Genomic DNA, 27,859 nt, shown 5'->3' with positions numbered 1-27,859 from the left:
CTCTTTAAACACAGCTCTCCTGCTATTATAGGCAGAGAGAAAAATGGAGGATTCCTGCCAGTGCGGAAGCTTTAGTACCCCCCACCCACAAAACTCTTGTGAAATGCCTTTTAGATTTGTTTCCCAAGAACTTTAAAACATCTTTTTAAATAAAAATGACTGATGGAGGCAACACATCTCTTGGAGCTGCCTTTATTTGCTGAGTGTGGCTTCCCTGAACTATCACTGTTCGGACAACTATAGATAAAACTGTGTAACTTTTTTTTAGCATCCTGCTTACAGTTGCCAAGTCAAGCATTCAATGATTAAGGCAGGGTTAACCTATTTATTCTTCACGCTGCACCTTTTGAAAACACAGAAATTGGAAGGATGAGCTGGTAGGGAGCCAGAAGGATCTTGGAACTTGTGCAAAATGTGTGCAGGTGGTGAACAAAGGGGTACAGCCTTGTTTCACACGCTTTACACTACAGCATGTGCTGACCAGTGAACTTCTTGTAAGTATTCATGCTGTAGTAGAGAGTTTGGAAGCTGAGAGTGTCCTGCCCACAAGGCTCTGCTGAATTACACTAATCTTTACATGTTTCTTCCCTGTGTAACTAGGAAAAAAGGGGAAGGGGGAGCTGCAGGCCTTTGAGGAGGAAAATTCCAGTTCTAAAGCCTCTGAAAATGCACAATGTGACCAAACTGGCAATGCAAATCTCTGTATATGTGAGAGTCTTGCTTCTCACTCAAGTCTGCTTATTCGCAGTTCTTCCTCAGCTTTGCACTTGTAGGGAGATGACTTTTCACTTTTCAGCATGCACACCCATCAACCGCATTGCTACATAAGATGTCTGCTTGTGACACTATTTCCACCTCCCCCCCCCAACACTTTTCGGGTATCTGAGAACTACGTTCTCTTTCTCTTCTCCCTCCTCCCCACCAGCCCAAACTAACATATACTGCAGTGTTTGTTGCTTGAACGTGCTCTGGCTGCCCACCCTATGCCTTTGCCAAGTGTCTCTTGCTCCATATCGGGTAGAACAATCCGCCTGGCCCCAGGCTTTGGGATGGGCTTTCCGAAAAAGAAGCCATCTGGCTCAGAGTCAGAATCTGAGGAGGACGAGCAAGTAGGGCACCAAGCATCGTCTTGTTCCACCACAGCTTCCTGCTTGCCTGTGCTGTCCTCGGGGGGCATTTGTGAGAAGTCCCTGTTCCACACTGATGCATGTGGGGCTTCGGAGACGCTGCCCCTAAAGGGATCGTCTCCAACTTGCTGCTGAGGTGTTAGTGGGAAAGTGGACCCTAGCAGTTGGTTCTCCGTTAAACTGACAGTGCTGTGAACTACCTCTAGTCTAGAGGGGCTAGAGGTTCCCCGCTCTTCTTGAGGAGAATCAGTCAGAAGTTCAGTTTTATCAAACTGCTGGGAAGCTATTCTCTTTCGGAAAACAGCGCTTGCGTCTTCTTGGCTCCTGAACTCAGGACACAGTGATGAATCCCCAGATGTGTGAAGTGTTTCCATTGCTGGTAATAAGAAGAACAAGCATATATTAGAGCACTGGTCTTCAACTGGTGGCTTATGCCTTAATCCAAGGTGGGTTGCAACCGGAGCAGCCACACCTCCATGCAAATATATGGTAAAGTATTTAGAAATGGATCCCCAAATACAGTGGTGCCCCGCAAGACGAATGCCTCGCAAAACGAAAAACGCGCAAGACGAAAGGGTTTTTCCGTTTTTGTGTTGCTTCGCAAGACGATTTCCCCTATGGGCTTGCTTCGCAAGACGAAAACGTCTTGCGATTTTTTTCACTTTTTCCCCAAAGCCGCTTGAAGAGGCGCAGTTGCGACAGACCGTGCTTCGCAAGACAAAAAACATCGCAAGACGAAGAGACTCGCGGAACGAATTAATTTCGTCTTGCGAGGCACCACTGTACAGGTTTGCTTTAATAGTGGGTCTTGGGTCTGAAAAGACAGAAGTCACCTGTATGACAACCCTACACTCCCAAGTCTGACTGCTGAATAAAGTCTATAAGGCAAGGGCGGGGGAGGCTGTGTGGCTTCTCCTCCAGCTGTTGGTCTTACCCAGCATGACAAACTAGTTGGGAATGAAGGAAGGTGCAGTCCAGCAACATCTAGAGAAGGGCAGTCCAACTTTATATACCAAGAGTACTTTGACATGGGACCTGCAGGCACCAAAGGGGAAGTGGGAGCAAGGCCAAAATTTTACACACAACTGCTGGCTAAGCAAGGTGCCGGGCTTTGGGAAAGGGATGCAAGGACCCTGTCAAAACCCTCATGCCTCCTTCCCAAAGCCCAGCTTCTTGCTTACCCAGCTTTGGGAAGCTAGTGTGAGGGCTGGCAGGGTGTGTGTGTCAATACTGCTGAGGGCAGCCCCCAAAAGGCCTGAGGACCACTCTGATCTAGAGAGCCACAGGCTCCCCTTTTCCATTGTAGATAATCTTAACATCAAGACAGACATGTAAGAAGCATAAACATCAACCTTTTCTATCATCAGGCAGCGATGCTATCTGGAATCAGAATCTGGCATCTAGTGAAGCCCAAACCTTGCCAGGGCTGAGCCCTGTGGCCTCTTTTTGAGCCTTGACAAGGGAGGAGCAAGCAAGCCTCTCTTGCCCCTTCTGTGCAACGGTGTGGATTGGGCCTCATGGCAAGCAAATGTACTGTGGTTACGGCAGCAAGCTCACTCAGTGAGGGCAGCTAACTAAGTCACTCAAGAGACCCCCCTGCACCATTAAAAAAAACCCCTGGAATCTACATTTGGAGTAGAATAAGGTAGGACTGGGGAGCCTTCTATTGGTTTGGCTCAAAGGTGCCTGTATCATTATCCCTGCTGCTGAAGGCTGATCACCACAGGCATCTTACCATCTGAATCTGCTGTTTCCTCACAGACATTAGGGTTGGTTCTTGCAGCTGCAGAGGAGCAGCCTTGGCTGCTGTATCTAATTCTAGAGATGGGTGTTGAGTCAGGGGATGGAACAGAGATGAAAGCGGAGTCAGAGGAATCTGAGCCAGTGGAAGACAAGGCCGATTCCTTCTCTAAGCTGCAGGCCTCAGAGCAGAAGAGAAGCCCATTTTGAGTAGTGACCAGCTGGCCTTGCAGTGCTTTTTTGCAAATGCTGCAGCAGAAGCAACAGGATTTGGCGTGCCAGTGCTGGCCTTGGAGGGTGGCTTGCTCACTGTCAACACCTGCAAGAGCAGAACAAAGCACACTAGTTTAACTATAGGCAATTTCAATGCAGAACTTTGTTTGCATTTATTGCTGATGTGGCCTCCTTGCACCCCCCCCCCCGGTTAAATAGGGGATATGTCCAGGTACATTTCAGACCCCAAATGAGGAAGTAAAAGGAAAACTGGCTTTCATACTGCTAAGACAGTATGATGATGAGATAATATAGGCTGAAAATTAATTTGGCCACTTCACCCAGCCAGCCTGTGGTTTATCACATTCTCCACCAGGAGCCCCTGCATGATACAAGCTAAATTTTAACCATCCATCTGCTTGATCACAAAGAGAGTTAAGTTGTAGTGCCAATGGTGCTACAGAGTCATACCGATGTTTCTTCATCATTTACCAGTTTGCCTCTAGTGTGAAGAGGGGCTGGATTTTTGTAAAGCTTTTACATTTACCAATTTTGTGAATAATATTAACTGAAAGGTTTAGAATCTGTCTGATTATTATACGATTGCTTTAAATGCTTATACCAAGGGTAAAGCTTTCTAAAATCATACTATGTATGATTAAACCAATTACTGCAAATGTGGCCGATATTTTAGAAGGCTTGGGATTAGTGAAATGCATGGAGAATAATAGTGCAATGCAATACCTTACTCAGAAGATCCATCGGCTCATCTTGCATGTTACAGTAACATAAACCATAGCTTGGTCAGTGTGCAGGTTTCTGGGCTGCTAGAGAGGAGATCACAGCCACTTTGCTCCTTCTCCAGTCCTACTGCTGTGAACCAATCCATTATTTGGATCTGTACCAGGGTTCATGGTTTGTTACATTTCAGACAAACCATGAGCCATAACCAAGGTTTGTTATGATTTGCGGTTTGGCTGGAGTGAGACAAACCACCAAGTTATGTGTGAAAAGCATGGTAAGTCAAACCACGGCTCAGTACGAAGCAAGACTAGAGGAAGAGCAAATATCCTGGGCTGGCAGCTTCGTGCAAAGGCATGGTTTAGCTTTGTATTACGTGAGCAACAGGTTATCGAGTTCTTGTGATATTACTCTGTATAGGACTGCCGTTACAACAGAAAGACCCATCTGTCACTGAGCAGCCAGACACTACTGCATTCTATGCAAGACCACAGAAATGCTCAGCACCTACCAATGATCTCTCCACAGGCTTGGCAGACATCTGCGTACAGACTCTCAAAGCAAGCACAGCAGCAGGGCTGGCCACCCTTCATGACATAGCGCCGTGCCCCCAGGGGCAAGTCACACTCAAGGCAGCAAAAGTGCTCTTCATGCCAGCGCATGCCTTCTGCCTCCATGCACTCTGAGGTGAAGATCAGCTAAAGAGGCAAAGAGAATGCCAGATATCAAGCATGCAGTGTAATGAGGGGTCCTTTTTGGCTCCTAATTCTTTGAGGTACTTTTGTCATTGTAGACCAAGAAATTAAAGCTTTCTACTCCAAAGCTTTACTACATTCAGCAAAACTGGCAGCATAGTTATTGTACCTAAAACCAAGACTGTACATACTCTGTCCCAAAATAAATTTCTTGGAACTGAACACATTGTCGAAACATCCTATATTTATTCACACATTGTTTTATTTTGATTTCCCCCTTAATGGGAACTGTGCTGTAATACTTATTTCCTGACTACTGGAATTTAAGGCTTGAAGGTTTCACCAAATCCAGCCTACGTAATTTCTAACTTATCTTCGCAACTACAGACATTTAAACACCGGCTCTCATAAAAACAGAACAGATTTTCAAACTTGGGTATTATTATTTTTGTGGAAATGCAGAGTGCATAGCACTAGCCTCAAGCCTAGTACAGTGGTACCTCGCAAGACGAAATTAATTCGTTCTGCGAGTTTTTTTGTCTTGCGAATTTTTTGTCTTGCGAAGTACGGATTCCCTGGGTATTAACGGTTTTAAGAAAAAGGAAACAAACTCGCAAGACGTTTTCGTCTTGCGAAGCAAGCCCATAGGGAAATTTGTCTTGCGAAGCAACTCAAAAAATGAAAAACTCTTTCGTCTTGCGAGTTTTTCGTCTTACGAGGCATTCATCTTGCGAGGTACCACTGTATATACACACAGACCTAGTTTTGTTACACTTTGCAGATATTGCTTCTTACAAAGACACAGGTGCAGCTGCAGGCAGCCCGGCCACTTCCTGTGGAAGGAAGCCCTGCACCACTACAGCAATGGAGTTGGCTAGGGCTGGAGCTGGGTTTTCCCCCTCCTACATCCGCAACCAGGGTGGGCAGGCTTAATAGACTGCAGTATAGTATAAATGTAACTTTTCTATGCACCAGGAAACCCTCCAGAAATAGTGTGTCTCGCTTTATTGCGCTATTTGCTTTATTATGGTGGTCTGGAACTGAACCCACAATATCTCCAAGGTATGCCTATATTTACTTAGCATGGAAATAAGGTTTGTGCCTTTAGCAGGTCATACCACAGTGAACCAGTGGGCCTGCTGTAAGATACCACTATAGCACTTTTCAGATTAAATTTGGGAGGGCTCCTCCATGCTATCTGGATGCCTGCATGGGATAGTCAAAAGAACACACAAGGTGGATGAAACTTCATTCCCGTGTATAACTACAAACCTCATCTCCCTGCTTACAATATAACATTGTTTTAATTGATACTTCTCACTACAGAAAAAGGTACAGGATGCAGGTGGTGCTGTGGTCTAAACCACTGAGCCTCTTGGGCTTGCTGATCAGAAGGTTGGCAGTTTGAATCTGCACGGCAGGGCAAGATGCTATTGCTGTGTCCCAGCTTCTGCCAACCCAGCAGTTTGAAAGCACACCAGTGCAAGTAGATAAATAGGTACCGCTGTGGCAGGAAGCTAAATGGTGTTTCCGTGCTCTGGCACTTGTCACGATGTCCCGTTGTGCCAGAAGCAGTTTAGCCATGCTGGCCACATGACCCGGAAAACTGTCTGGACAAGCGCCAGCTCCCTTGGCCTGAAGCGAGATGAGCACCACAACCCCATAGTCGCCTTTGACTGGACTTAACTGTCCAGGGGTCCTTTACCTTACTATAGAGAGAAAAGTTTGGTCTTTTGGACAGCAAATAACCACCTCATTTTAGATAGGTGGAGATTATAAATAAGGTGACTGCTGATCTCTGGAAAGAAATCTTGCAATCCCTATGAAATTTTCAGTCTTTCATTGCAAGTCCTAACCAGATTGAAGGTGGTAGATTAAGATCATCAATAGTTTCAAGCAGAGATTAGGAATTGGCACAAGACCCCAAGTGTTTTTATATGTGTATACCTACCTGATCACATGAAGCACAGCGTGGGCGGAAGAATTCTGCGTGATGCCGGCCACAATAGATCTTCCCATCTCGCTGGAAGTAGATGAGATCTACTAGGGGCTGGTGGCAGGTGTGACAGACAAAACAGGCAGGATGCCAGTAGCTCTGGTCTCCCAGCTTAGGTGCATACACACCCTTTTCACCTCTGATCAACCTCTTACCACACTGTAAATCAAGCAGAAAAGACCTTTTTATCTATGGTGCAGAGTTATCTGCTCTTCCTGCAATACAATATTGCTGGCTACCCACAACCCAGCTTGTGATCTTCATGGACATGTGAAACCCTCATATTAGCCTTTGGGGGGAAGATAGGAGAGGGAAATCAACTTTTTCATTTCAACAATTTTTTGTGAAAAAGTTTTTCATTAAATATTGTGTCTTTCTGCCTCACAACAGGCTTCCAAGGTTCCTGACATCAGTGAAAATTAATACATAATAAAAGGCTTATCCACAGTTACCTTTCCTGGCACAGTCCGCACTTTAAAGCTCTGCATCCAAGAGCCCCCCTTTGCATAATAATAATAATAATATTTATACCCCACTCATCCGGCTGGGTTTCCTCAGCCACTCTGGGTGGTATACAGCATTTCTGGGCAGCTTACAGCTTTGGACCTTTCCCCACTAAAACCCACTCAGCTCAACTGGAGCAAATGGCAATCCATAGAAAACGTGTGTGTAGCGTCAATCTTCTCCACTTCTTATGCTTAGCCAGGGGAAAGCAAACCCAGATCTTAGACTTAGGCATCTCAGCCATGAGAACACTAGTGTCCAGTTTTAAAGAAAGGATGGCTCACCTTTTTACAAAAGCACCCGTGAGTTGTGGGGGGCACCAGGCATGTGACTCCCTGTCCCAGGGATTCCTGCCGTCGCTGTGAAGCAAATGTCCGTAGCCGCTCCCTTTCCTCCTCACCAATGGATGGGCAATATCTTGCCTTAAATAAAAGCACAAGATTGTGTCAAGACCCAAAAGAGCATTCAGATTTTCTCCAGGCCGACATCTGCTATCAAACAATCCACAATTGATTTCAGAAGAACTGGACATCAAATATGTTAAGCTGTCGGTGAACATATCAGACGACACAGCGATTCTTCAAACAGCTCTTGTTTATTCACAGGCCAGAACAGAACTGAACTGAAGGGTTCAGCCAGCCTGCTTAGATGGAGCTCCACTAGAACGCAACAGTAACCATTCTCTGTAACTATCCAATCATTGAACGTCACTTTCGATCCTTTATTTGCATATGTGGACCCAAGTGAAAACTATCTACAGTATCCCCCTGCTGGCCCAGGGTGAGAACTTCAGCACATAACAAAGTAAATTCTACTTTATTTCTAATAGTAAATCCTGATACCGTAGACAACTGTCACCCAACTCTTAACACATGCAATGCTGCACGTGTCTATTCAGCAAGCCCCACTGTGCTCAATGGGACTGACTTCTAACAAGTATGTTGAATATGACTGCAGGCTAACTGACTTTCCTTAGTGCCTTGGAATGTTTTTGTCCATCACATACATCTTTACACTAAGATTTTAAAAGAACAAAGGCATTGCACTATTGGGTTTAATTGAGCCAGTCTTTCAAACAGAGTGCAAGGAGAACTTATTTGTGTGGACAGTGTCACTGCATGGTCCAGTCACTAGGTGGCAGCAGACTCTGACAGGTGGAGTCAGGATTTTCCTGTAGCTGTTCTGTCTAGCTTCCTAATTGGTGTGTCTTATAAAGCCTTCCATTAGTACAGTATTTATAGCAAACTCTGGCTTACTGGTCCTAGTATGTCATTAGAGCTACAAAACTTTTGAGGCAACAAAGAATTTGTGATAGGAATATGTATGTTACCCAAGGGGATCAGCAAGTGCAGAAACAAATACACAGTCTCTAAATTTCTGAATGCTAAATTTTGGGAACAAATAGCAAGGGCTAAATAAGTCAATCTTTGTTTCCTGTTCTTCCTCCCCAGTAGCACCCTTTACCTATCTTAGTCCATTAGGGGAAGGATATGAAGGTAGAATTGAACTGAACCAATGTTACACTCTTACCTTCACTTATAAAGGGGCTTCTTTTGCAGTACTTCCATAGAATAACTATGAAGCTGTGTGGTTAGACTTTAATTAGAATTACAGTGTGGTTCCAAGACTATAAATAAGAGCACAAATCTGTCCCAAACCACTGGCTGTGTTAACATTTATTAGTGCATAAAACGAGTACCCAACTATTCGTGGTCTGGAAAAGAGTAGAGTTTTAATCAGTTTTTCCAACCAGAGCAAGATTGCCTAATGAAGACAGGATGAGAGGTCCAAGAATCTTACATCGCAGTCTTGCGGGGGCAGCTGCTGAAGGAGAGTTTTGATGCGGAGCTGGTTCTGGGTGGCAACAGGGACTGCATCTGATGAGTGAGAGTCAAAGTTTGGTGACACCTGCAAAAGCAAACAAGATTGAGAAGCAGAGATGGAGTTGTGTTTTCCCTATGAGTTTAGGGAACAATGCCTGCTTGCACCGCTGTCTTCCCTCACAACCCTCCCCCTGGCAGAGTTGGCTGGAGATCTGAGATGTTTCCCGTGGGAAAGGGTAAAGCCCAATGGAACTGGGTCTCCTGCTGAAGGACTAATGAAAAGGAACTGGCAGAATAAGGAGAGGAGAGCTGGCTTAGCATTCGTCTGCATTAGCATGCATTTACAGCATAGAAACCTATTCCCCAAAAGGCTGTGTTTCTCAAAAGCTAACCTTTCTCTGCTGCATTTGTACTTGGGCAAGCAGCAATAGACAGCCAAATTTGCTCTGCTGTTTTTCACTGCCCTACCCACAACTCTTCTTCTTTCCATGGAATCAGAACCCAGAAAAGGTAGGGTATGCCACAGCACTGATGGAACAGATCTGGGGGTACTTCCAAGCTGTTGCTGCTTTGGAGTGGAGCTGAATCACATACCATCAAATTCAGATTGCACAATTAGAGTTGATTGGGAGTTTTGTGCAACCTAACCAAAAGAATGGACTTTTAGTAACAAGGGAATGAGGAAAGGTGATGAGGACAGGCAGTGGAAAGTGTGGAACAACAACTTGTTTTGACGCAATGTTATCTAACCTCCCCACAGACATATAAGAAGGAATTCACTCATTAAATAGACAACATTGTCTAATCCAGGGGTAGGCAACCTAAAGCCCGGGGGCCGGATCCGGCCCGCGGAATCAGCATGTTTTTACATGAGTAGAATGTGTCCTTTTATTTAAAATGCATCTCTGGGTTATTTGTGGGGCATAGGAATTCATTCACCCCCCCCCTTCAAAATATAGTCCGGCCCACCACATGGTCTGAGGGACGGTGGACCGGCCCATGGCTGAAAAGTGTTGCTGACCCCTGGTCTAATCTACCTGCAAACAAATCAAGATGAATGCTCAATAAAAAAGGTTGTCTGGAATTGCCCTGGGTGCTTTTGGTTTCTAACCCCAGAGGGAAGTAAAATAATAATCAACAGCAGCCTTGCCATTGTCAGCAATTAGAAGTGATGAAAATGGAGAAAAGGCAAACTTGCCATGAGATTTCCAGGAAAAACTATTGCAACATTTAGAACAGTCTTCCACATAAATATATCATCAAGTTCTGCCTTACCTCTGCTGGGGGAATTTCCGTGACAGGCCCCGAGTAATCTTCCAGGGCGCAGCCAGAATCACTGTCTGAAGACGAAGCAGGTAGTAGGTATGCCAGTGTTCCACCGCATGGAGCCTTCTCTCTCTGGGACCAAGTAGGGCTTGGTTGAGACATCAGCAGAACGGAAGCGCTGGAAAAGAAGTGCCTGTGTGAAGTGACTGGGCCCCTCTTGGATAGACTCCCCAAATGCACATAGCAAAGTCACCAATAACTGTGATCATCTCGGTCATCCATCTGTTCAATGGGAAGCATCACTGAGAACTTTAGGAGCATTAAAACTATAGCAGGATCATTTGGTGTACAGTAAGAGGCAGGGAGTTAATGCAGTACAAAAATAAGAGCACAACCAAAATATTGCTATATCCAGAAGAACACTGTGCTGCATGGGCTCCTGGAACTGGGATCCTCCCAAGTGCTGCACAAAATTTTGGAGATTTGCTTCCATAACTAGCAAGGGGTTAGAGTTCAGGTGCTGTTGTCATTTTTGTATCACCTGTTGGACTTGGTCATGTGTGCTGTAAGAATGCTAACTGGGGGGAAATGAAGGCAACAAATCACACACAGATTTTCAAAATAAAAGGACCAATATGGCCTAGCTACATTTTGCCTTCTTAAGCAGTGTCTTGGGTTTTATCTACTTGAGTAGTGTTGGGACCCTGAGATGAATGCTAAAAAAAGATGCAGAAAACATGTTCAGAGAAAGAGTGCAAGTCCCTACAGAGCATCTTTGGTCTTTGGGTAGCTCCAAGGAGAAAAGGCAACTAAAAAAATACTTCACACATTTATAGGAAGTTGAGACCTATTTCCTTAGAAAGAATGCAGTATGAGCCAGCAGTGAATTGTGACAGGACTGGGCAGAGGCAGTAGCATCTTTCTTGCAGTAATTCTGTTACATTTGTTGATATGGCGATGGAGCAGGATGAGGCGGTTGTGACACGGGGGGGGGGGAGACTCTGGAGTGGTGGTGGCCTCCAGCAAAGACCCAACTACCTATGCCTCTCTTCCTCACAAGCAACCACTGGTGTGAACCAATGGAGAAATAAGCTATCTGTCTCTGATGTCATTGGTATAAGTAGCCAATCAGAAAGACGCGGGTTCCATTTTCTTAATAGCTCTGAACTTCCATTACAGAACAACTAGCCAGTGTAGACCAGCTGAGATGTTGTATGAAAGGCATTTCACTAGAAAGATGTACTGTATTGGAAATAAAACCCATGATATTGGTCCATTTAGGAATTCCTTGCAGAGGGTTACCAGGTGAACTTTAACAGTTGTGTAGAAGACAGAATTCCAGCAGAGGTGGCTTGTCAGTTTTCCCCAACTGTTACAAGGTGCAGAAGCCCCTGTCCTCTTTTCCATCTGCTACCTTAGTTTGAAACCTCAGACACTCTAGATGGCACTGTTACATCAAAATATAAGGGTTCTGTTTTTCTGAAAAAGGACCCTCAGAAATGGAAAACAGAGATGCTGTATGTACTTTTGTAATCCAAGAAAAACAAATTTTAAAAGAATTTTTTAAAAAGAAAAAAGGTGTTAAAAACTGCTGAAAGTCTGGCTCAAACCTTGATAACTTTTCTTTATGATAAGGGTTAAAACCTTCTCTCCCCTACCCCCTTGATCTGAAGTCAAATAGTTTACACAAGCAACCAATGAAGTGCAAAACTGTAGCAGACCTGTACCACTTCAGAGTGTGGAAGGGAAATTGGATGCTTGAATGCTTTTCTGTTTTGGGGGTTGGGATGTGAGAGAAGGCTAAGCTGGAATTTGTCTCTCTGGCATCCCCTGCCTACAGTCTGAAATGGTAAAGTCCAGGAACATTTGTTGCTTTTGTTAACTAGGCCTAATGCTTTGCAAAGCCTGCCATTTTAGGCAAGCCTTTGGAAATCTAGCTGCGGTTTTAATTTTGCTACTTTAGGGTTTCAATACCGCCAATTTGCTGCAATTATTTTTATTTGGTCTTTAAGCCTCCTCAGGGATTTGAGAGGCGGGATAGAAATTTCAATCAACACACTTTTAATGTTCGTGTTGTGACTGGTTGCCTTCATATGCTTGGCACATGCCCAGATCACCAGCATAATCCATTACCATTGTGTGCAAAATGTTATACAGTTGCTGATATGTATGCTGGCATCTGGGTGTGTAGCAAACCTATCAACACTGTGACTGTGCTAATTCAGATGAGGCTGCCATAGAATCTTCTCAAAAAGGTTGTGTGAGTCAGAGCTAACTCGGCTTTATTTTCTCTAGTGCTGCCATAATTGCAAGCCAAGTATGTTGCTGCTGCCCATAAATTCATTTTCGGGAGACAGGCACACTTTGACTTCGGGCATTAGGATGAGCTGTAATCTATTCTTCACCTCTATGGGGGGGGGATATTTTTCCCCTCCACACCCTTACAAACCTGCAGTGTTAATCATTCCCTGAAGCTTGGGGCACTGGGGGCTTACACTGGGTAGCTTTCCTGGTTAATGGTTACACCATGGAAAGAAGTGGACTCATCTCCCAGTTCTCTTTTCCAGAACTTGCTCATTTCCTTCCTCCCGTGTATCTGTTTCCAAAACAAAAGAGAGATTGCAGTTTGATGGCTCAGTTCAACTGCTGTGATTGCTTGGATGTCTTCCCAGAGTCTGACACTCTCCAGCCAGATTTCCTGTCCCAGCTCCAAATGAAGGAGAGAAAAGAGATGATTCTGGATGGGGGCTGGGGAAGGGTTAGTTAAATGCAACAGAGTCATGATGAATGATCAGCAGCCATGCTTTTAGAAAAAGAGTGGAAGGAGGTGACAAGATCATATATACAACAACAAGGATACTGTTTCAGCATGCAGGGATGTGAAAGCTCCTTCTGTCTAACTAGCACAAAATTCCTTGTCCAGGAAGACACACAGGAGTTCTGTCTGATATAAAGACAGCCTTCCACAGCCTGCTGCCCTCCAGATGAATGTTGGACCCCAATTCTCATCAGCCCCAGCCAGCATGGCCAATGGTCAAGAAGGATGGAAACTGTAGGCAACAAACTTCTGCAGGACTTGTTTCTTGCAGAAGGTTGTTTAAGGGGCATTTCAGTGAGCCACACACAAAGGGGTTCTAGAAAGTCTATTTTATAGTTTAACACCACACACACACCAAGTGCTTTGTACTTTAATAAAAATATTCCCTGACCTCTTTTGTTAGCTCACATAAAACTGAAAACAACTTTGCACAAATTCACCTTTACAGTCCTGTTAATACCATTACTCTCACCCTTTTCAACACCATTCACAGAAACACACTGGGCATATTGGTAGTACACTGTGCAAAAGCAACTAGGCACCTGAAGGAGCAAACTGCAGCTTAGAGAATGGAAGATCCAAACCGGAAACTTTCAACTTCAGCCTCAAACTGAAATCCCTTGGCCTAATAAGCAGGCTGTTATTTTTCTCGGGTCTAGCCACACATGCCTGTCATTGGCTCAGAGCTGCCTCTTCCAATGTAATTAGCGCAGAGAGCTCGGGTTATGCTGCTATGCACCTGGGTCAATAATTAACTCAGCAAATTAGCTAGCAAACAGGAGAGAAAACAAAAAGTTCAGATTTTGCTGGTTCCCAGCACCTTACTTCTCAGAATGCAGTAGTAGCACAGATAACTTAGGAGTTTCCAGAAGGGTAGTCATGTTAGGCTGCGTATTCACACATCCCTTAAACAATCCTGGGAACTGTTTGCCCCACCAGAGCTACAACTGCAGCACCCTTAAGCTACAGTCCCAGGATTCTTGGGGACGGGGAATATGTTTTAGATATATGACATTTTCACAGCCAAAGTCTGTTGTAGAAAAAACAGCAGTCTTGTGGCACCATAAAGACCAACATATCTATTACAGTAGATTTGTTTTGTGAACCACAGTCTGCTCCACCAGACTGCATGAAGCAAAAGCCTAAAATGTAATCCCACCAGGGCACTTTCTAAGATGGCCATATTGAATAAAGGAACTTTGAAGGGAAGAGAACCTTCAGCAGGAAACTGCTGAAATACATTTTATCAGACAATTAAATTCTATCAGCTGTGGCTATAATCAAGACTGGGGGTTTATCACCACATTGTTTTTGTTAACTAGTTTACCAATGCCAGCATCACCAATAGTGCTTTGTTGACTGATGACCCTAAGAATTTTGCTTTCAGGTAATTTCTATGTCTGTTCTTTTTGTGTTTAATTTCCCTCTGATCTCACTCCTCTACATCCCCCCTCCACTTGCTAATTTAGGATTACACTTCATTCATCTGATGAAAAAAACACAAATTACGTCATAATACAGTTGTTAATCTTTAAAGTACTAGCTAAGGAATAAAAGGCATGGGAGACTGTTCTTTCTCTGGATTCCAATAAATAACCATGTTAAGGTTTGTCTAGCTGTAAATCACATCTCTCTCCAAGTCCAGTACATTTTAACATGTAAAAACGAAGCCCGGCTTGATTTCACCAGGAGGGCATTATCATGCAAAGAAGGTGGTGTAATCATGCAGGTGAGAAGAACCTTGCACCACAAAATGCATATTCAACAGGGATTCAAGAGATGCAATCTTGTTCAGCAAATTGTTGAGAGATTTGAATAGAATAAAAACCTCACTTATCTCCCTACATCTGTTTTGCTTCAAAGCTTTTTCAGTTATGAATTCAGGACACTACAGCACATAACGCCCATTCTCTCTGTAAGTAGATTTCTGCAGGATGGGGCCTTGGATCAAAACTAAAAGCTCCATATACCTTGACCACCCACAAAACATGAAGGCAACTGTTGACTTAGTACAATTGTCACATGACAGTCACTTGAGACAGCTTTCAGTTGACAGTTTTTTTTAATGCAGCATCTGTAATGCGTACAACAGGTTGCCAGGTGGATCACTGCCATTGTGTGAAGAGAGTCCATGTTGTGAGCAAGGGGGATCCACACTTGAAACAGCTTGCACATTGCAATCATAACATACGGGCAAGACCAGCCTTGCTACCCTGGGTCCTCACCTATAAATACCATCATGGGTCCAAAAGCAAAAATACAAATTAAAAGAACAATTTTAAACAGCTTGTGCTTTCCCCCACAATAGTTTATGGTATTTGAATAGCTGGAAGCGGAAATAATTAATCTCTAATAGTCCTAGAACACCATCAGTGGATAATTCCTAGCTGGGAGGACCATCCCTATTGTAACGCCCCATGACAGGATACTTAACAAAGGATGCTTTACTGGACTGGAGCTCAGCCAGCACTGGACTGGGATTCAGCGGGTCACATATATGATGAATTATTACACCTGTTTTAAGCACACCCCATCCATTCTCTCATGACAAAGTAGGTTGACTGAGCAATGGAAAAACCCAAGCTTTCCCACCTTCCACCTGGTCAGAAGTGGCAATGACATCTGCACTACCTGCTTTGCTTATGGCTCGGGTGGTCTCCAGCAGCGCCATAAAGCTAGAAAGCTTTAGTAGCACTTGTTAAAAACAGGCATTCTGATAACTGTGTGCTATGGTGATGAGAGAAAGAGATGCTGTGAGAAATAAATCAGTCAAAACAAGGGGTCTAGAGAGAACCAAGTACCCACCCAAGAGGTTATCAGTTTCCTGTCTGTATTACGGTATTTATTCCTGGGGCTTGGTCTTTTTCCAAGCAGTTTGTGCTGGGGCATGGTGATTCAACCATGCCTCTACCATCAGGTGTACCTGCTCATTCAGTCACTCATGATGCAGGCGCATAGCAGATTAATCCAGCCTCAGAGAAGATGGCCCTATATCATTGTTCTTCGAGTCAAAAGTAATGCCTAAAACAGGAACTCGTACAGAAACATTGCTGAGGGTGGATAACCTTTATTCTTATACAGGCATGACCATTTTAGATGCATCCAATTGACGTGTAATCGCAGACACACGGGTTGGACCGGGAGGAAGGAAGAATGGGGCAAAATGGGATGGGGAGGGCACTTATACAAGCTCCACCGATGCACACAGGGTACAGGGACGGAACCCCTGCATGGAATGGTTGTCGCCTGTATAATCTAAAATAAATCTTCTGCAATGTAAGGGTGAAATGTGCCTTCAATTTTAATTCAGGGGTGGCTGGGGAGAAAGTGTAACTCATCAAAAATGTTGTGAACCCACAACACGAAGCTGAAAGAATAAACAAAACTGTGTTACCATCTGGCTTAATCTGGCAACTATCCTTCCGTGAGAATTAATCCTTTCATGTGCTTCTAACTCAATGGTTTTATGTGACTAATCAATCAGGCCGGCTGTTGGCTGTTGACAATTCTTTGTAATCAGTCCTGGTAATTAGTAAATTCCATCCTGCCTACCAGCTCAAAGGGAATGGCTTCTTTTACTAAACTTACTCCTTTTCCCACTTTACATCCCATTTTCCTTTCAAAATGAAAAACTAAAGCAGCCACCACCACCAAAAGTACATTAAAAAAACCAAACAAACCATATGAACAGTATAAAGAGAAATTGTTATTTTATGGAAGTAATTAGCACATGTCTTCTTCCACCATGTCCTCCTACTCCACTTCCAAATTACTTCCACCCCATCACCAAATTTAATATCCATCTATAGGATTTTCCAGGACAGCCTATGCTCAGAGGAAACAATGCTGAAGACAATGAACTTAGTAAAAATAAGTCTGATTAGAAACATGTAGGCAAACACTGGAATAACAGGATTGGAGCAGCAAGCAGAGGCAGTGCTGCTCCAAGACACAAGACACAATAAAGAGCAATCCTGGCCACCATTCAAGGCACCCCAAAGTGCCACAGCACACTGGTTGTAAACCACTGTCTTAAAAAGCTATTACACAAATCTATGGTGCGACTGCATTTGAAATACTGTATACATTTCTGGTTACCTCACCCAGAAAGCATCTTTATAAAAGAGTTGGAAAGGTTCAGAAAATAGCAACCAAACTGATCAAGGAGATGGAGAAACTCTATCAGGAAAGGTTGCCCACCATATGGAGATTTTTAGTTAAGGCCAGTAAGAGGTGATACGAAACAAGTGTAGAACATTAGGCACAGAACAGAGAAAGTAGGCAGAGAATTTCTTTTCTTCTCTCCTAACACTGGAACTCATGGACATCCAATGAAACTGAACATTGGAAGATTCAGGTCAGAAAAAAAGTACTTCTTCACTCCCACAGGAGGCAGCAATGACCACCAACATGGGACAGCTTTGAAACAGGTAAAGGCTTTCAAGGGCTACCAACCACAATGGCTATTTTCACTGTTGAAGGCAGTATCCTTCTGACTGCGAGTGCCAGGTGTTGGAAACCGCAGGAGGGAAGAGTGCTCTTGTACTCAGGTCACACTTGTGGGCTTCCCATAGACATCAGGTTGGCCACTGTGAGAACAGAATTGCTGGGCTGGATGGTCCATTGGCCTGACCCAGCAAGCTCTTTTTATGACTTCATGAGTGGTGAACCTCTTAACTCATAGGCCAGGTCCAGTCTCAAAGGCACTCCAAACCAAAGCAACAGTGTGAATAACACCGCAGCACCAGGTTGAGAGGAGAGGTTTCAACCTTTCTTGCCTGGCTCATTTCTGCAATGGGAAGGAAAACTGCACCCTCTGTTCTTCAAGTGATCTTCTGCAATGATATTCGCTTCTAGTGCAGCCATGGGCCAGGCAAGGGAAGTTTCAACAATGATGAGGAAAATAACCCACCACACCTGCATTTCTCTGTTGATCTGCATTGCTCTTATTATAGAAGTATAACACGAAAATCCATTCTGTAGATTATCCATGCAAAATGGCGAAAATGTTCTTAAAAATATATTTTTATTGATTTTCCAATATCATTCCAATAGCAGCCTCATTATAACAACACCAATTTTATCCGATTAATACAATTATTCATGTCTTCCTTCACCATGTCCTCCGACTCCACTTCCAAATTACTTCCACTCCCATCACCAGTGGTACCTTGGAAGTTGAACGGAATCCATTCCGGAAGTCTGTTTGACTTCCAAAATGTTTGGAAACCAAGCTCCTGCAGCCAATCGGAAGCCATGGAAGCCCCGTCAGACGTTCGGGTTCCAAAGAACGTTCGCAAACCAGAACATTCACTTCTGGGTTTGCAAGGTTCAGGAGCCAAAACGATCGACTTGCAAGGCATTCGGGATACAAGGTACGACTGTATACAATTTAATTAAACTGCCCCCCTCACATGCTAGAGTTGATGGCAAGAATGTTCTACTTTACTGTTTTGTAGCCTCCAATAATAAAGCCTAACTCTAAATAAACCTCCTCTGATGTACATCATACTATTCCTGCCTACTAGAATACACAGGTATACCTGCCTCCCAGACCACAATGTGATGAAAAACATTGGTCTTCTCTTGACAAGCCGCAAAGCCATATGCAGCAAAAACAACAATTGTCATCACATGAATCTGTGGTATCTGGGGAAGACCTGGATTCACTGAATCAGAAGGAAGGAGGGATGGGAAAGAAGAGTCGAAACTGTGAGAAGTATCCCTGGACAAAACACACGGCAGGTGTTATTTCATATCTACAATCCCTAGCAGCACAAACATCCAGAATGCATCACCAGAGGAAATTGTGCTCATGCTCACAATCTGCTGTGTTTTCCCATGACTCCCACCTGGTGCTATGAATCGAAGGCTGTGCTTCTGGCCCCCACTGTGTGGAAAGGAAAGGTTAATTTCCATCCTGACCTGCATTTGACTTTCGGAGCTGCAATGTGGCATGCAGCACCCCCCACGGCCGAAACATCATCCTGAAAACAATGTTTTCAGTTTACAGCTGTAATCAGCCTGGGTGTGGTATCAGCGTGGTCTTATCTCATGCCAAACTGTATCTCTTCAAAGAGGAACAAATTTTCCCCAAAGCAAATAGAACAGATTTGTATAAATCCGAAACAATAATGTTCTGCAATAAAAAAATAAAAAAGAGAATTGTAGCTGAGATGGGGAAGCAGAGAGAATGCCAACTGGGAAACGGCTGGAAATCTTTTTATGATGAACCACAACTGACACCACACCTATCAGGAAGTGGCTGAGGCTGCAAGGTAGACAAACCCTAACGCACCTCTGTGATGGGGTAGCATAATAAGGAAACTGTGGGTAAGAAACAGCATAAGGGGGAAAACAACATGACATTCAAAACTACCATGAGACCTTGAAGTTGCAACACAACAGTAATAACCCCAAAAGCACTTTCTTATCTATACAACCAGTTACCGTATTTTTCGCTCGATAACACGCACCTGACCATAACACGCACATAGTTTTTAGAGGAGGAAAACAAGAAAAAAAAATTCTGAATGAAACAGTGGATGTATCATTTTTGTGCTTCATGCTGCGGCCACAGACATGTGATTTGACGGTGAGTTTGGGGTAGCCCAATGCAAAGATCCTGAGGATCCATGTGGATCCATGCTTTGTAACCACGTTTTTGCACCATTGCAGCCCCAGGCAACAGTGGGTGCGTGATTTTTTTGGTGCAGGCTGTAGCCATGGAAATGCTATGTGATCTGATGGTGAATTTGGGGTGACCCAATGCAAAGATCCTGAGGATCCATGTGGATCCATGCTTTGTAACCACGTTTTTGTACCATTGCAGCCCCAGGCAACAGTGGGTGCGTGATTTTTTTGGTGCAGGCTGTAGCCATGGACATGCTATGTGATCTGATGGTGAATTTGGAGTGACCCAATGCAAAGATCCTGAGGATCCATGTGGATCCATGCTTTGTAACCACGTTTTTGTACCATTGCAGCCCCAGGCAACAGTGGGTGCGTGATTTTTTTGGTGCAGGCTGTAGCCATGGACATGCTATGTGATCTGATGGTGAATTTGGGGTGACCCAATGCAAAGATCCTGAGGATCCATGTGGATCCGTGCTTTGTAACCATGTTTTTGCACCATTGCAGCCCTGTTTTTGCATCAGATCATTGCTATGTGATCTGATGGTGAATTTGGGGTGACTCAATGCAAAGATCCTGAGGATCCATGTGGATCCGTGATTGGAACCACGTTTTAAGTAGGGAGGGAAGGAAAAACATAGAAGCGACAAGGAGAGGGGTGTGCAGAGAAGCAGCTGGCTAAGAATGCAGGAGAGGGGTTTTACCGGAGGGAGGAAAGGAAGGCAAAAGTCCCCCCCCCCACAAGCCAGCCAGCTCTCTCTCTCTCCCCCCCCCCAACCTGCATGTTGCCTTCGAGTCCCAGACGCACGGAAAGGAATTGCCTGGAGGGGAGGGGTTTTCTCTGCTCTTTGTTCCGTTTGAGCAAACACAGTAAGAAAACAGAAGCGGGTGGGCAGTAAGACCCTGAGGCAGAATGCAGGAAAGCAGCAACTTCCTCCTTTCCTCCCTTCTCCGGACGATTTGATATTTGCCTGATTTTTGCCTTCACTCGCGCTTGTCAGCTCCAGGGACCACACATTCGCTCAATAACACGCACAGACATTTTCCCTTACTTTTTAGGAGAAAAAATCTGCGTGTAATAGAGGGAAAAATACGGTATCCAGGGATAACTGCTGCGGCGGCTGTTGGGGGGGGGGACTGCCATCTTCCCCACCCAGAGACTCATGTTGTTGTTGTGGTGGTGGCAGCTGTTGGGGAGACTGCTGTCTCCCCCACTTGGAGGACTGCTGCTGCTGCTGCTGCTACAGAAGTGAAGAGGACTGCAGAGACCAGGTCCCTGGGCAGGCAAGCAAAGTGGGAACAGTTGCTGCCCCAGCTGGGCATGGTCCAGCTGCTGGGGCAACACTATAAAGCCTGCTTAGAGATATCTAGTTTGGTTGTCCTAGGGAATTTTAACATCCATACCAACACGGCCTTACAAGGGGCCACTCAGGACTTCATGGAAAGCATGGCCTCCATGGGGCTGTCGCTGAGTAAGTGTGGCCCAACTCATAGCCATGGACATGCCTTACACCTGGCGTTCACCTCTATGGACATGGGTGATCTGATACTAAGTAAAAGTGAAACAAAAGAAGTGCCATTGTCGGATCACTTCCTGGTGCAACTGGACTTCTCTGTGACCCTTACCCTCTGCAGGGAGGTGGGACCGATTCAGATGGTCCACCCCCGCCACTTAATGGATCCAAATGGTTTCCAAAGAGTGGTAAGGGATGTTTATTGCATGTTGATGGCCTTTCAGCTGATTCCCTGGTGGCCTGCTGGAATGCGGAGTTAACCAGGGCTATCAACTGTCTGGCTCCAAAGCATCTTCTCCGATTACATAGAGCCTGGACGGCCCTGTGGCTTTCCCCAGAGCTGAGGGAGAGGAAACAATTGCTGAGATGGCTAAAGCACTGGTGAAGGAAAACTCATTCTGAATCAGACCAAACACAGGTTAGAGCTCAACGTCAAGCCTACCAAGTGACGATAGTGACAGCGAAGAAGACCTCCTTTGCCACCTCTATTGCATCTGCAGAAGACAGCAGCAGGAGACTCTTTCAGGTGGTCTGCAATCTACTGGAACCAACTTCACCACTGGGGTCTAGTGAGGACCCCAAGATCTCCTGCAATGATTTTGCAAAGTGTTTTACAGATAAAGTTGCTCAGATTTGGAAAGAGGTACCGTAGATTTCACCGTGGTAGTGGGGCCAGGGCAGGAGAGTGCTAGAGTCCTGTCTGGTCAAGTTGTGTGGGATCAATTCCAATCTGTTACCTCCAGGGATGTGGACAGGCTTCTTGGACAAGTGAAACCGACCACCTGTCTCCTTGATCCTTGCCCATCTTGGCTCATAAAAAAAAGGGCTGGGCGATGAGCTCCACAGGGTGGTGAATGCCTCCCTCTGTGATGGTGTCTTCCCAGACCTGCTTAAAGAAGCAGTTATTAAACCACTTCTTAAAAAACATCTTTGGACCTGGCCAATATGGCCAACCATCACCCAGTCTCAAATCTTCCATTCTTGGGCAAGATGATTGAGCAGGTGGTCACTGAACAACCCCAGGCATGCCTGGAGGATGTGGACTGCTTGAATCCCTTCCAATCGGGATTCAGGTCTCATAATGGGACTAAAACTGCCTTGGTTCAGCTGGTCGATGATCTCCGGTGGGCCAGGGACTGAGGTGGAAGCTGTTTCCTGGTCCTGCTGGATCTCTCAACGGTTTTTGACACCATTGATCCTTCTGGACCATCTAGAGGAGTTGGGAGCTGGGGGCACCGCTCCTTCCTCCTGGGCCGTGTCCAGAAATTGGTATTGGGGGATGCCCCTGGGCTCTCACTTGTGGGGTGCCTCAGTGTTCCGTCCTCCCCCCAATGCTTTTAACATCTATATGAAGCTGCTGGGAGAGAGAATCGGGGGGTTGGGCTGGGCGTTCACCAGTATGCAGATGATACCCAGCTCTACCTCTCCTTCAAATCTGAACCAGTGAAGGTCCTGTGTGAGTGTCTGGTGGCAGTTGGAGGATGGGTGGCGGCTAACAGATTGAGGTTGAATTCTGAAAGTACTGCATTTGAGGGCCAGGGCAGGGAGGTGTGGAGGACTCCTGGTCCTGAATGGGGTAACTGTGCCCCCGAAGGACCAGGTGTGCAGCCTGGGAGTCATTTTGGATTCACAGCTATCCATAGAGGCACAGATCAGTTCTGTGTCCAGGGCAGCTGTCTGCCAGCTACACATGGTACTCCAGCTGAGACCATACCTCCCTGCAGACGGTCTCACCTGTTTGGACTACTGCAATTTGATCTACGTGGGGCTACCTTTGAAGGTGACCCAGAAACGACAACTAATCCAGAATGCAGCAGCTAGACTGGTGACTGGGAGTGGCCGACAGGGTCATGTAACACTGATCCTAAAGGATCTTCATTGGCTCCCAGTGCATTTCCAAGCACAATTCAAAGTTTTGGTGCTGACCTTTAACGCCCTAAATGGCATTGGCCCAGTATTCCTGAATGAGCATCTCTACCCCCATCGTTCAGCCTGGGAACTGAGCTCCAGTGCCGAGGGCCTTCTGGCAGTTCCCTCACTGCAAGAAGCAAGGTTATAGGGAACCAGGCAGAGGACCTTCTCAGTAGTGGTGCCCTCTCTGGAACACCCTCACTTCAGGTGTCAAGGAAATAAACAAGTATCTGACTCTTAGAAGACATCTCAAGGCAGCCCTGTATCAGGAAGTTTTTAATGTTTGATGTTTTAGTATGTTCTCATATATGCAGTGAGCCGCCCAAAGTGGCTGGGGAAACCCAGCCAGATGGGCGGGGTATAAATAATAAAATTATTATTATTATTACAACTACTACAATAAATCAGATGAAACATTTTGACAAAGAGCGACCACTCCCAACAATACAAAAAACTTTGGACTCACTTCTTTTTCATGTTGTATTTTTCACTAAAAAAATAAGGTGGGATTATCTCTTTGGGTGCCCCAAACTTAACCACTGATATTTAGAATACTCAGTGGACAGCAAAGGGGTATGGCTAGAATAGTCTGGAATTATTTGCTTGTGTGGATGGAAAATAGTATTCAGGATAACTACCTTGTGATAACAACCTCTGAATCTTGAATTTGTGAATTACCTACAGTGAACAATCATACACCTGCTACTGTTGATTGCAATGTCTGAAGAAACAATTACCATGTCTACTCAGAATAGGACTTATTTCTGAGTAGGCATGGGATTGTATCTAAAGTGGTGCTACCTGATTCACTCCATAAACAAAATGATTTCTGCTTCAACAATGAAACCCACTCCTTTTACTCTGCCTAACACCCTAATCTGTTCTTGAGATTTCCTTAACACCCCAGAGCAGATTTGGGGAAGGCATGGGGTACTCACGGCAGAAGGAGGGAGGGAAGTGCTGTTGCACACACGTAAATACTTGCAGTCATGGAATGATTAAAACTGCACTATTAGTGGCTGATCTATATCATTTAGTAGTACAGTATCCTCTTAGAGATGTACTGCTGATGGCTTCATGTAAGGGATTGTATTTTTGAATGCTTTCCCATGTAACCTCCTCGCATGAAGAAAATAAGCACATCAGGCAGAGGGTTTAGACTGGAGCTTTTTCCTTTGGAAGATGAATTTGCAGGGAGCTTTGAAGAACACTTAAACTCCATGCACACATCCTATCTGCAGCCTAAAGATTGCCACTAGCATTTAAAAGGGTTAATGCAGACTGATTCTAAACAGGTTTACTCAGAAATAAGTCTCACTTAGTTACTCGTGACCAACATGGAATTAAGTGTGCTTTGGATTGTGGGCTTCCCCTTTCCACCAGCATCCTACAGTGGAAAAAAGCCTCAATAGTTCTGAATTAGGGTTGTTAAATTTTAGCCTGGACAATGACTTTTTAATTTTGGGAAAATTTGTTTATTGGCTGCTCCCCCTGCAAATAATAGCACAAATCTCAGTTAGGAACTATCTGGCTGTGGGGAAGGGATTGACCTCGACGTTACAGAATTAACTGAGGAGCCTGATGTTAGTCCACTCTCCAACAGAAATCTCCCTAAAATATAACTGACATAGGTAATGTATACATTAGTAGATCCAAAGCAGTGGGACGCATTATGCCCAGGCTTAACCCGAGAAGGTGACCACCAGGGTTTACATCAGAAGTGGAGAATCTTTTCCAGCAAAAGAGTCACAAGCCAGTAATGGGTGGTGCTGGTAGTCTTTATACAATCCTTTCTGCTCTTCATCCAGGCAAGCAAGCAAGCAAGCAGCATGATCATACTTCCAAGAACATAGTCCTGCCAGACAAAAATGTTTAAGCAGGATGCAAAGCAGAGCCAGCAAGGGGGAGCTTAGGGAGGGTGTGTGGCCTGCAGAGTCCCCAGGGCCAGAGAGAGAGGTTTGGGGAGCACATTTCACCCCCAGGTCTGATGTTCTCCACCCTAGTTTAGACTCTAAACTTGTTTCATTGACAGGGCCCATTCTGGGAATATGTGATGAATCTGAGAAAGAACACCCCCTGAGCACGTGCAGAATGCAGTTAAAAGGGAAGTCGGAGTAAGCAGAGCCAGTCTTCCTTCCCTTATCTGAATTGAAGGGAAAGATTTCCAGGTTTTAAAACTTCAGGCAAGCTTAAACTAAAGCCCTGACAGCTCCTGTTTCCCTAAAGGAAGTATTAACTGTACTTCTTAAATTACAGTATCATAATTATTTGTGGTGCAATACAGAAAAACCTGGCAGACACACCAATCTTGACATTATTTCAGGTCCCCTATCAGTGCTGCACCAGCAGATGCACCTGTCAACAATGTAGATTGCCCAGGACAGATCACCATGCACCTGAATGCAATTAGACTCAGCACTGTAGTCACAAATCTCAGCAGACCTCTTACTCAAAACAGCTACCTAACATTTACATACACCTGTCAATCTATTCATTATCTTTTCCAATTTCATTTTAAACTCTGTAACAGAGAGAAAGTAGTTTCTAGGTCAACCTTTGCCAATCTAGTGCCCTCTATATATTTTGGACTGCAACTCCCATCACCCCCAGCCTAGGACTGATGAGAGTTGTAGTCCAAAACATCTGGAGGGCACAAGGTTGGCAAAGGCTGCTTTAGGAATAAAAGGCTACAGGCCCACCTTTTGAAAGGGGCATATTTCACAAATGCACAAATTCTACATGGGTATATCCTCTGTACTGAAACTCACATGTACCTTATGTGTGTTCCAAGGCTGCAATATTCTTAAGTTACCAACCAGACAATGTGCAATCTATTTTTAAAAAAATGTACCCCAGCATCTTTGACTTTGCTGCAATGCACCCTGGGTCATACCTTTCAGATTGTGTGCTGCTGTCACACTAACTAACTTGTCTTCTACTGGTCTTATGCATACACATGTGGTGGATGCACAAGTTTTGCTCCATGCGCATGCTAGAGGAGGTTCCAGCTGGCAACATGTTCCTGTATATGCAATGAAACAGACATGGGTGCAGCCCCATGTTAATAATGTAACTTGTACCCTATCAAGCCACAAAGAGGGAAAAGATTTTGCATGTATTTTTATTTCTGTCCACAGGTAAGGGATAACAAAGAAATATTTCTTTCTCATCCAAATTATCATCATCTGGTTCTGTTTTCAGTAACTATCAAGGCAGGAAACATTTTTACAGGCCACCTGTACACAGGTACACAATCACTTGCAACAAAAGATTTAGAAGAGGACTAAAGATGTAACCTGTAATCCCAAGTAAACAAAATGTGATATTTGTGACCAATTAGGATCAAAACGTTATTCTTACTTACCAGGGTCGAAGTTCCACTGAGCTCCAAGGGAGCTCTTACTCCCATGTAAGGGTTGCAGCTTTACTGTAAATAGTTTGAAGCTTGCAACAACAATCTGAGGAAAATAAACATCAGCAGATGTCCCTTATTTTAAAGGATTATCCCTTATCCCAGACTATCCGTTTCTCTCTCTCTCCAGACACAAGACCTCCAGGGTGCTGGTGCAATACAGAGTCCGTCCAACAATTGCACTGGTTTTAACAGAGCCTCATTACCCCCTTGTTTCGGCACTTTGGTAAACCTGCACAGGACTGAACCACTTCATGCCCAGCCTCAAACCACGGCTCCCTCTAGCTCAGTACTGCCTACACTGACCGGCAGCTGTTCTCAACGGGGGGGGGGGGTCTCCCCCAGGCCTACCTGGTGACGCCGGGGATTGACCCAACCAACCCCCAGGCCCCTTCTGCCAGCAGAGCAGGTGCTCCTCCAGCTAAAGAAGACTAACAAGCTTTCAGGTCACAGGCGGCGTCTCCCGTCCATTTCCTCTACCAGGAAACCAGCAGCCCAGCCCGCTGCTTCCCCCTCTCCACAGCCCCCAAGCTTCCCGGGAGGGGAGGGCGCCGAGAGTGGCCCCTCAGGAAACCGCCGGCCTCCTCAGCGGAAAGCCACCCCAGACACCTTCATTACCTGCTGCTGCTGCTGCCGCCCTGGATTCCCCCCCGGGCTCGGCTCCTTCCTGAGGAAACGCAGGAGGCGGACGCAGCGGCAGGAGCCAGTCGCGCCCTCGACGCTGCTTTTTTTCTGGGGCGGAGGCGGCGAGGAGCTCTTTCCCCGCGCGCTCCACCTGCCTTGGCAACAGGAGTCCTCCCGGCTCAGCCCTCAGCGGTGGGAACTTTGAATGCCGGAGAGAGAAACGAAACCAGGGAAACGAGGGGTGTCCGGACTCCCCCCCCTCCCGCTCCTTTTCCTTTGCTGCGTCTTTTCCTCGCCCAGGAGACGGGCTCCTCTTCTGTGTCCGCCAGCGGGGTCCTAATTACAGAGCTTTCTGTGCAGCCTCAACAACCGGCGGAGGGAGCCAATGGCAGAGAAAGCCGAGCAGAAGGCAGAGCGCCTGTCCCTCCCTCTCCTCCCTCTCCCTCTAGTTTTCCTTTGCTTTTATTTATGTTAGCTGCTTCCCCAGTCGCCTTTCGAGGCTTGAACGCCTTCTCGAGATGGCTTCCGCTTGACAGCGAAAAGACAGCCCCACCAAGAAATAAACAAACATGAAAGCTGCAAGACGCCGTTCGGATTGCAACAAAGCAGCGGGTTTAAGCAAGCCCTGAAGTCCCAAGTAGCAGAAACTGACACCCGGCAAACGCTTCTTGCAGAAGCATGTACAATAATAAACACTTCAGTTAAAAGCCAGGGGAAGCAGAGGTCTTGGCTTTGTTTTTTTAAAAACATTTATCCAGAACAGCGGCTCTCAAAGGGTGTGCCAGGAGAGGGTGGCAAGTGTGGCAGGAAGGTTCAAGGGCAATCAAAGGAACATTTAAGTA

General features: G+C 45.3%; 1 protein-coding gene across 2 annotated transcripts; it reads right to left on the bottom strand.

Moving 5' to 3' along the window:
- Positions 1–176: 176 nt before the first annotated feature.
- Positions 177–27,029, bottom strand: PRICKLE4 (prickle planar cell polarity protein 4). Of its 2 annotated transcripts, none has more exons than XM_053393135.1 (8): positions 27,012–27,029; positions 10,115–10,283; positions 8,817–8,924; positions 7,301–7,438; positions 6,468–6,671; positions 4,333–4,519; positions 2,863–3,186; positions 177–1,503 (listed from the first exon to the last, which is right to left on the bottom strand). In XM_053393135.1, the coding sequence occupies exons 2-8, from the start codon at positions 10,265–10,267 to the stop codon at positions 932–934; spliced, it is 1,686 nt and encodes a 561-aa protein (XP_053249110.1). In that variant the 5' UTR covers positions 10,268–10,283; positions 27,012–27,029; the 3' UTR covers positions 177–931. The 2 variants fall into 2 exon arrangements, with proteins under 2 accessions (XP_053249110.1, XP_053249111.1); XM_053393136.1 differs by lacking the exon at positions 27,012–27,029 and adding an exon at positions 26,745–26,840.
- Positions 27,030–27,859: the final 830 nt, after the last annotated feature.

This window comes from Podarcis raffonei, chromosome 6 (genome assembly GCF_027172205.1).
Source record: "Podarcis raffonei isolate rPodRaf1 chromosome 6, rPodRaf1.pri, whole genome shotgun sequence".
NCBI lineage: Eukaryota > Metazoa > Chordata > Lepidosauria > Squamata > Lacertidae > Podarcis > Podarcis raffonei.
This window is presented reverse-complemented; position numbering and strand designations above follow the sequence as displayed.

Coding starts and splice junctions, on each gene's coding strand:
- PRICKLE4 (XM_053393135.1), bottom strand. CDS start 10,267: ATGTCTCAACCAAGCCCTACTTGGTCCCAGAGAGAGAAGGCTCCATGC. Junction 6,672..7,300: donor ACGGGTGCTTTTGTAAAAAG/GTGAGCCATCCT, acceptor CTTGATTTACAG/TGTGGTAAGAGGTTGATCAG. Junction 3,187..4,332: donor AGCCTGTGGAGAGATCATTG/GTAGGTGCTGAG, acceptor CTGCTCTTGCAG/GTGTTGACAGTGAGCAAGCC.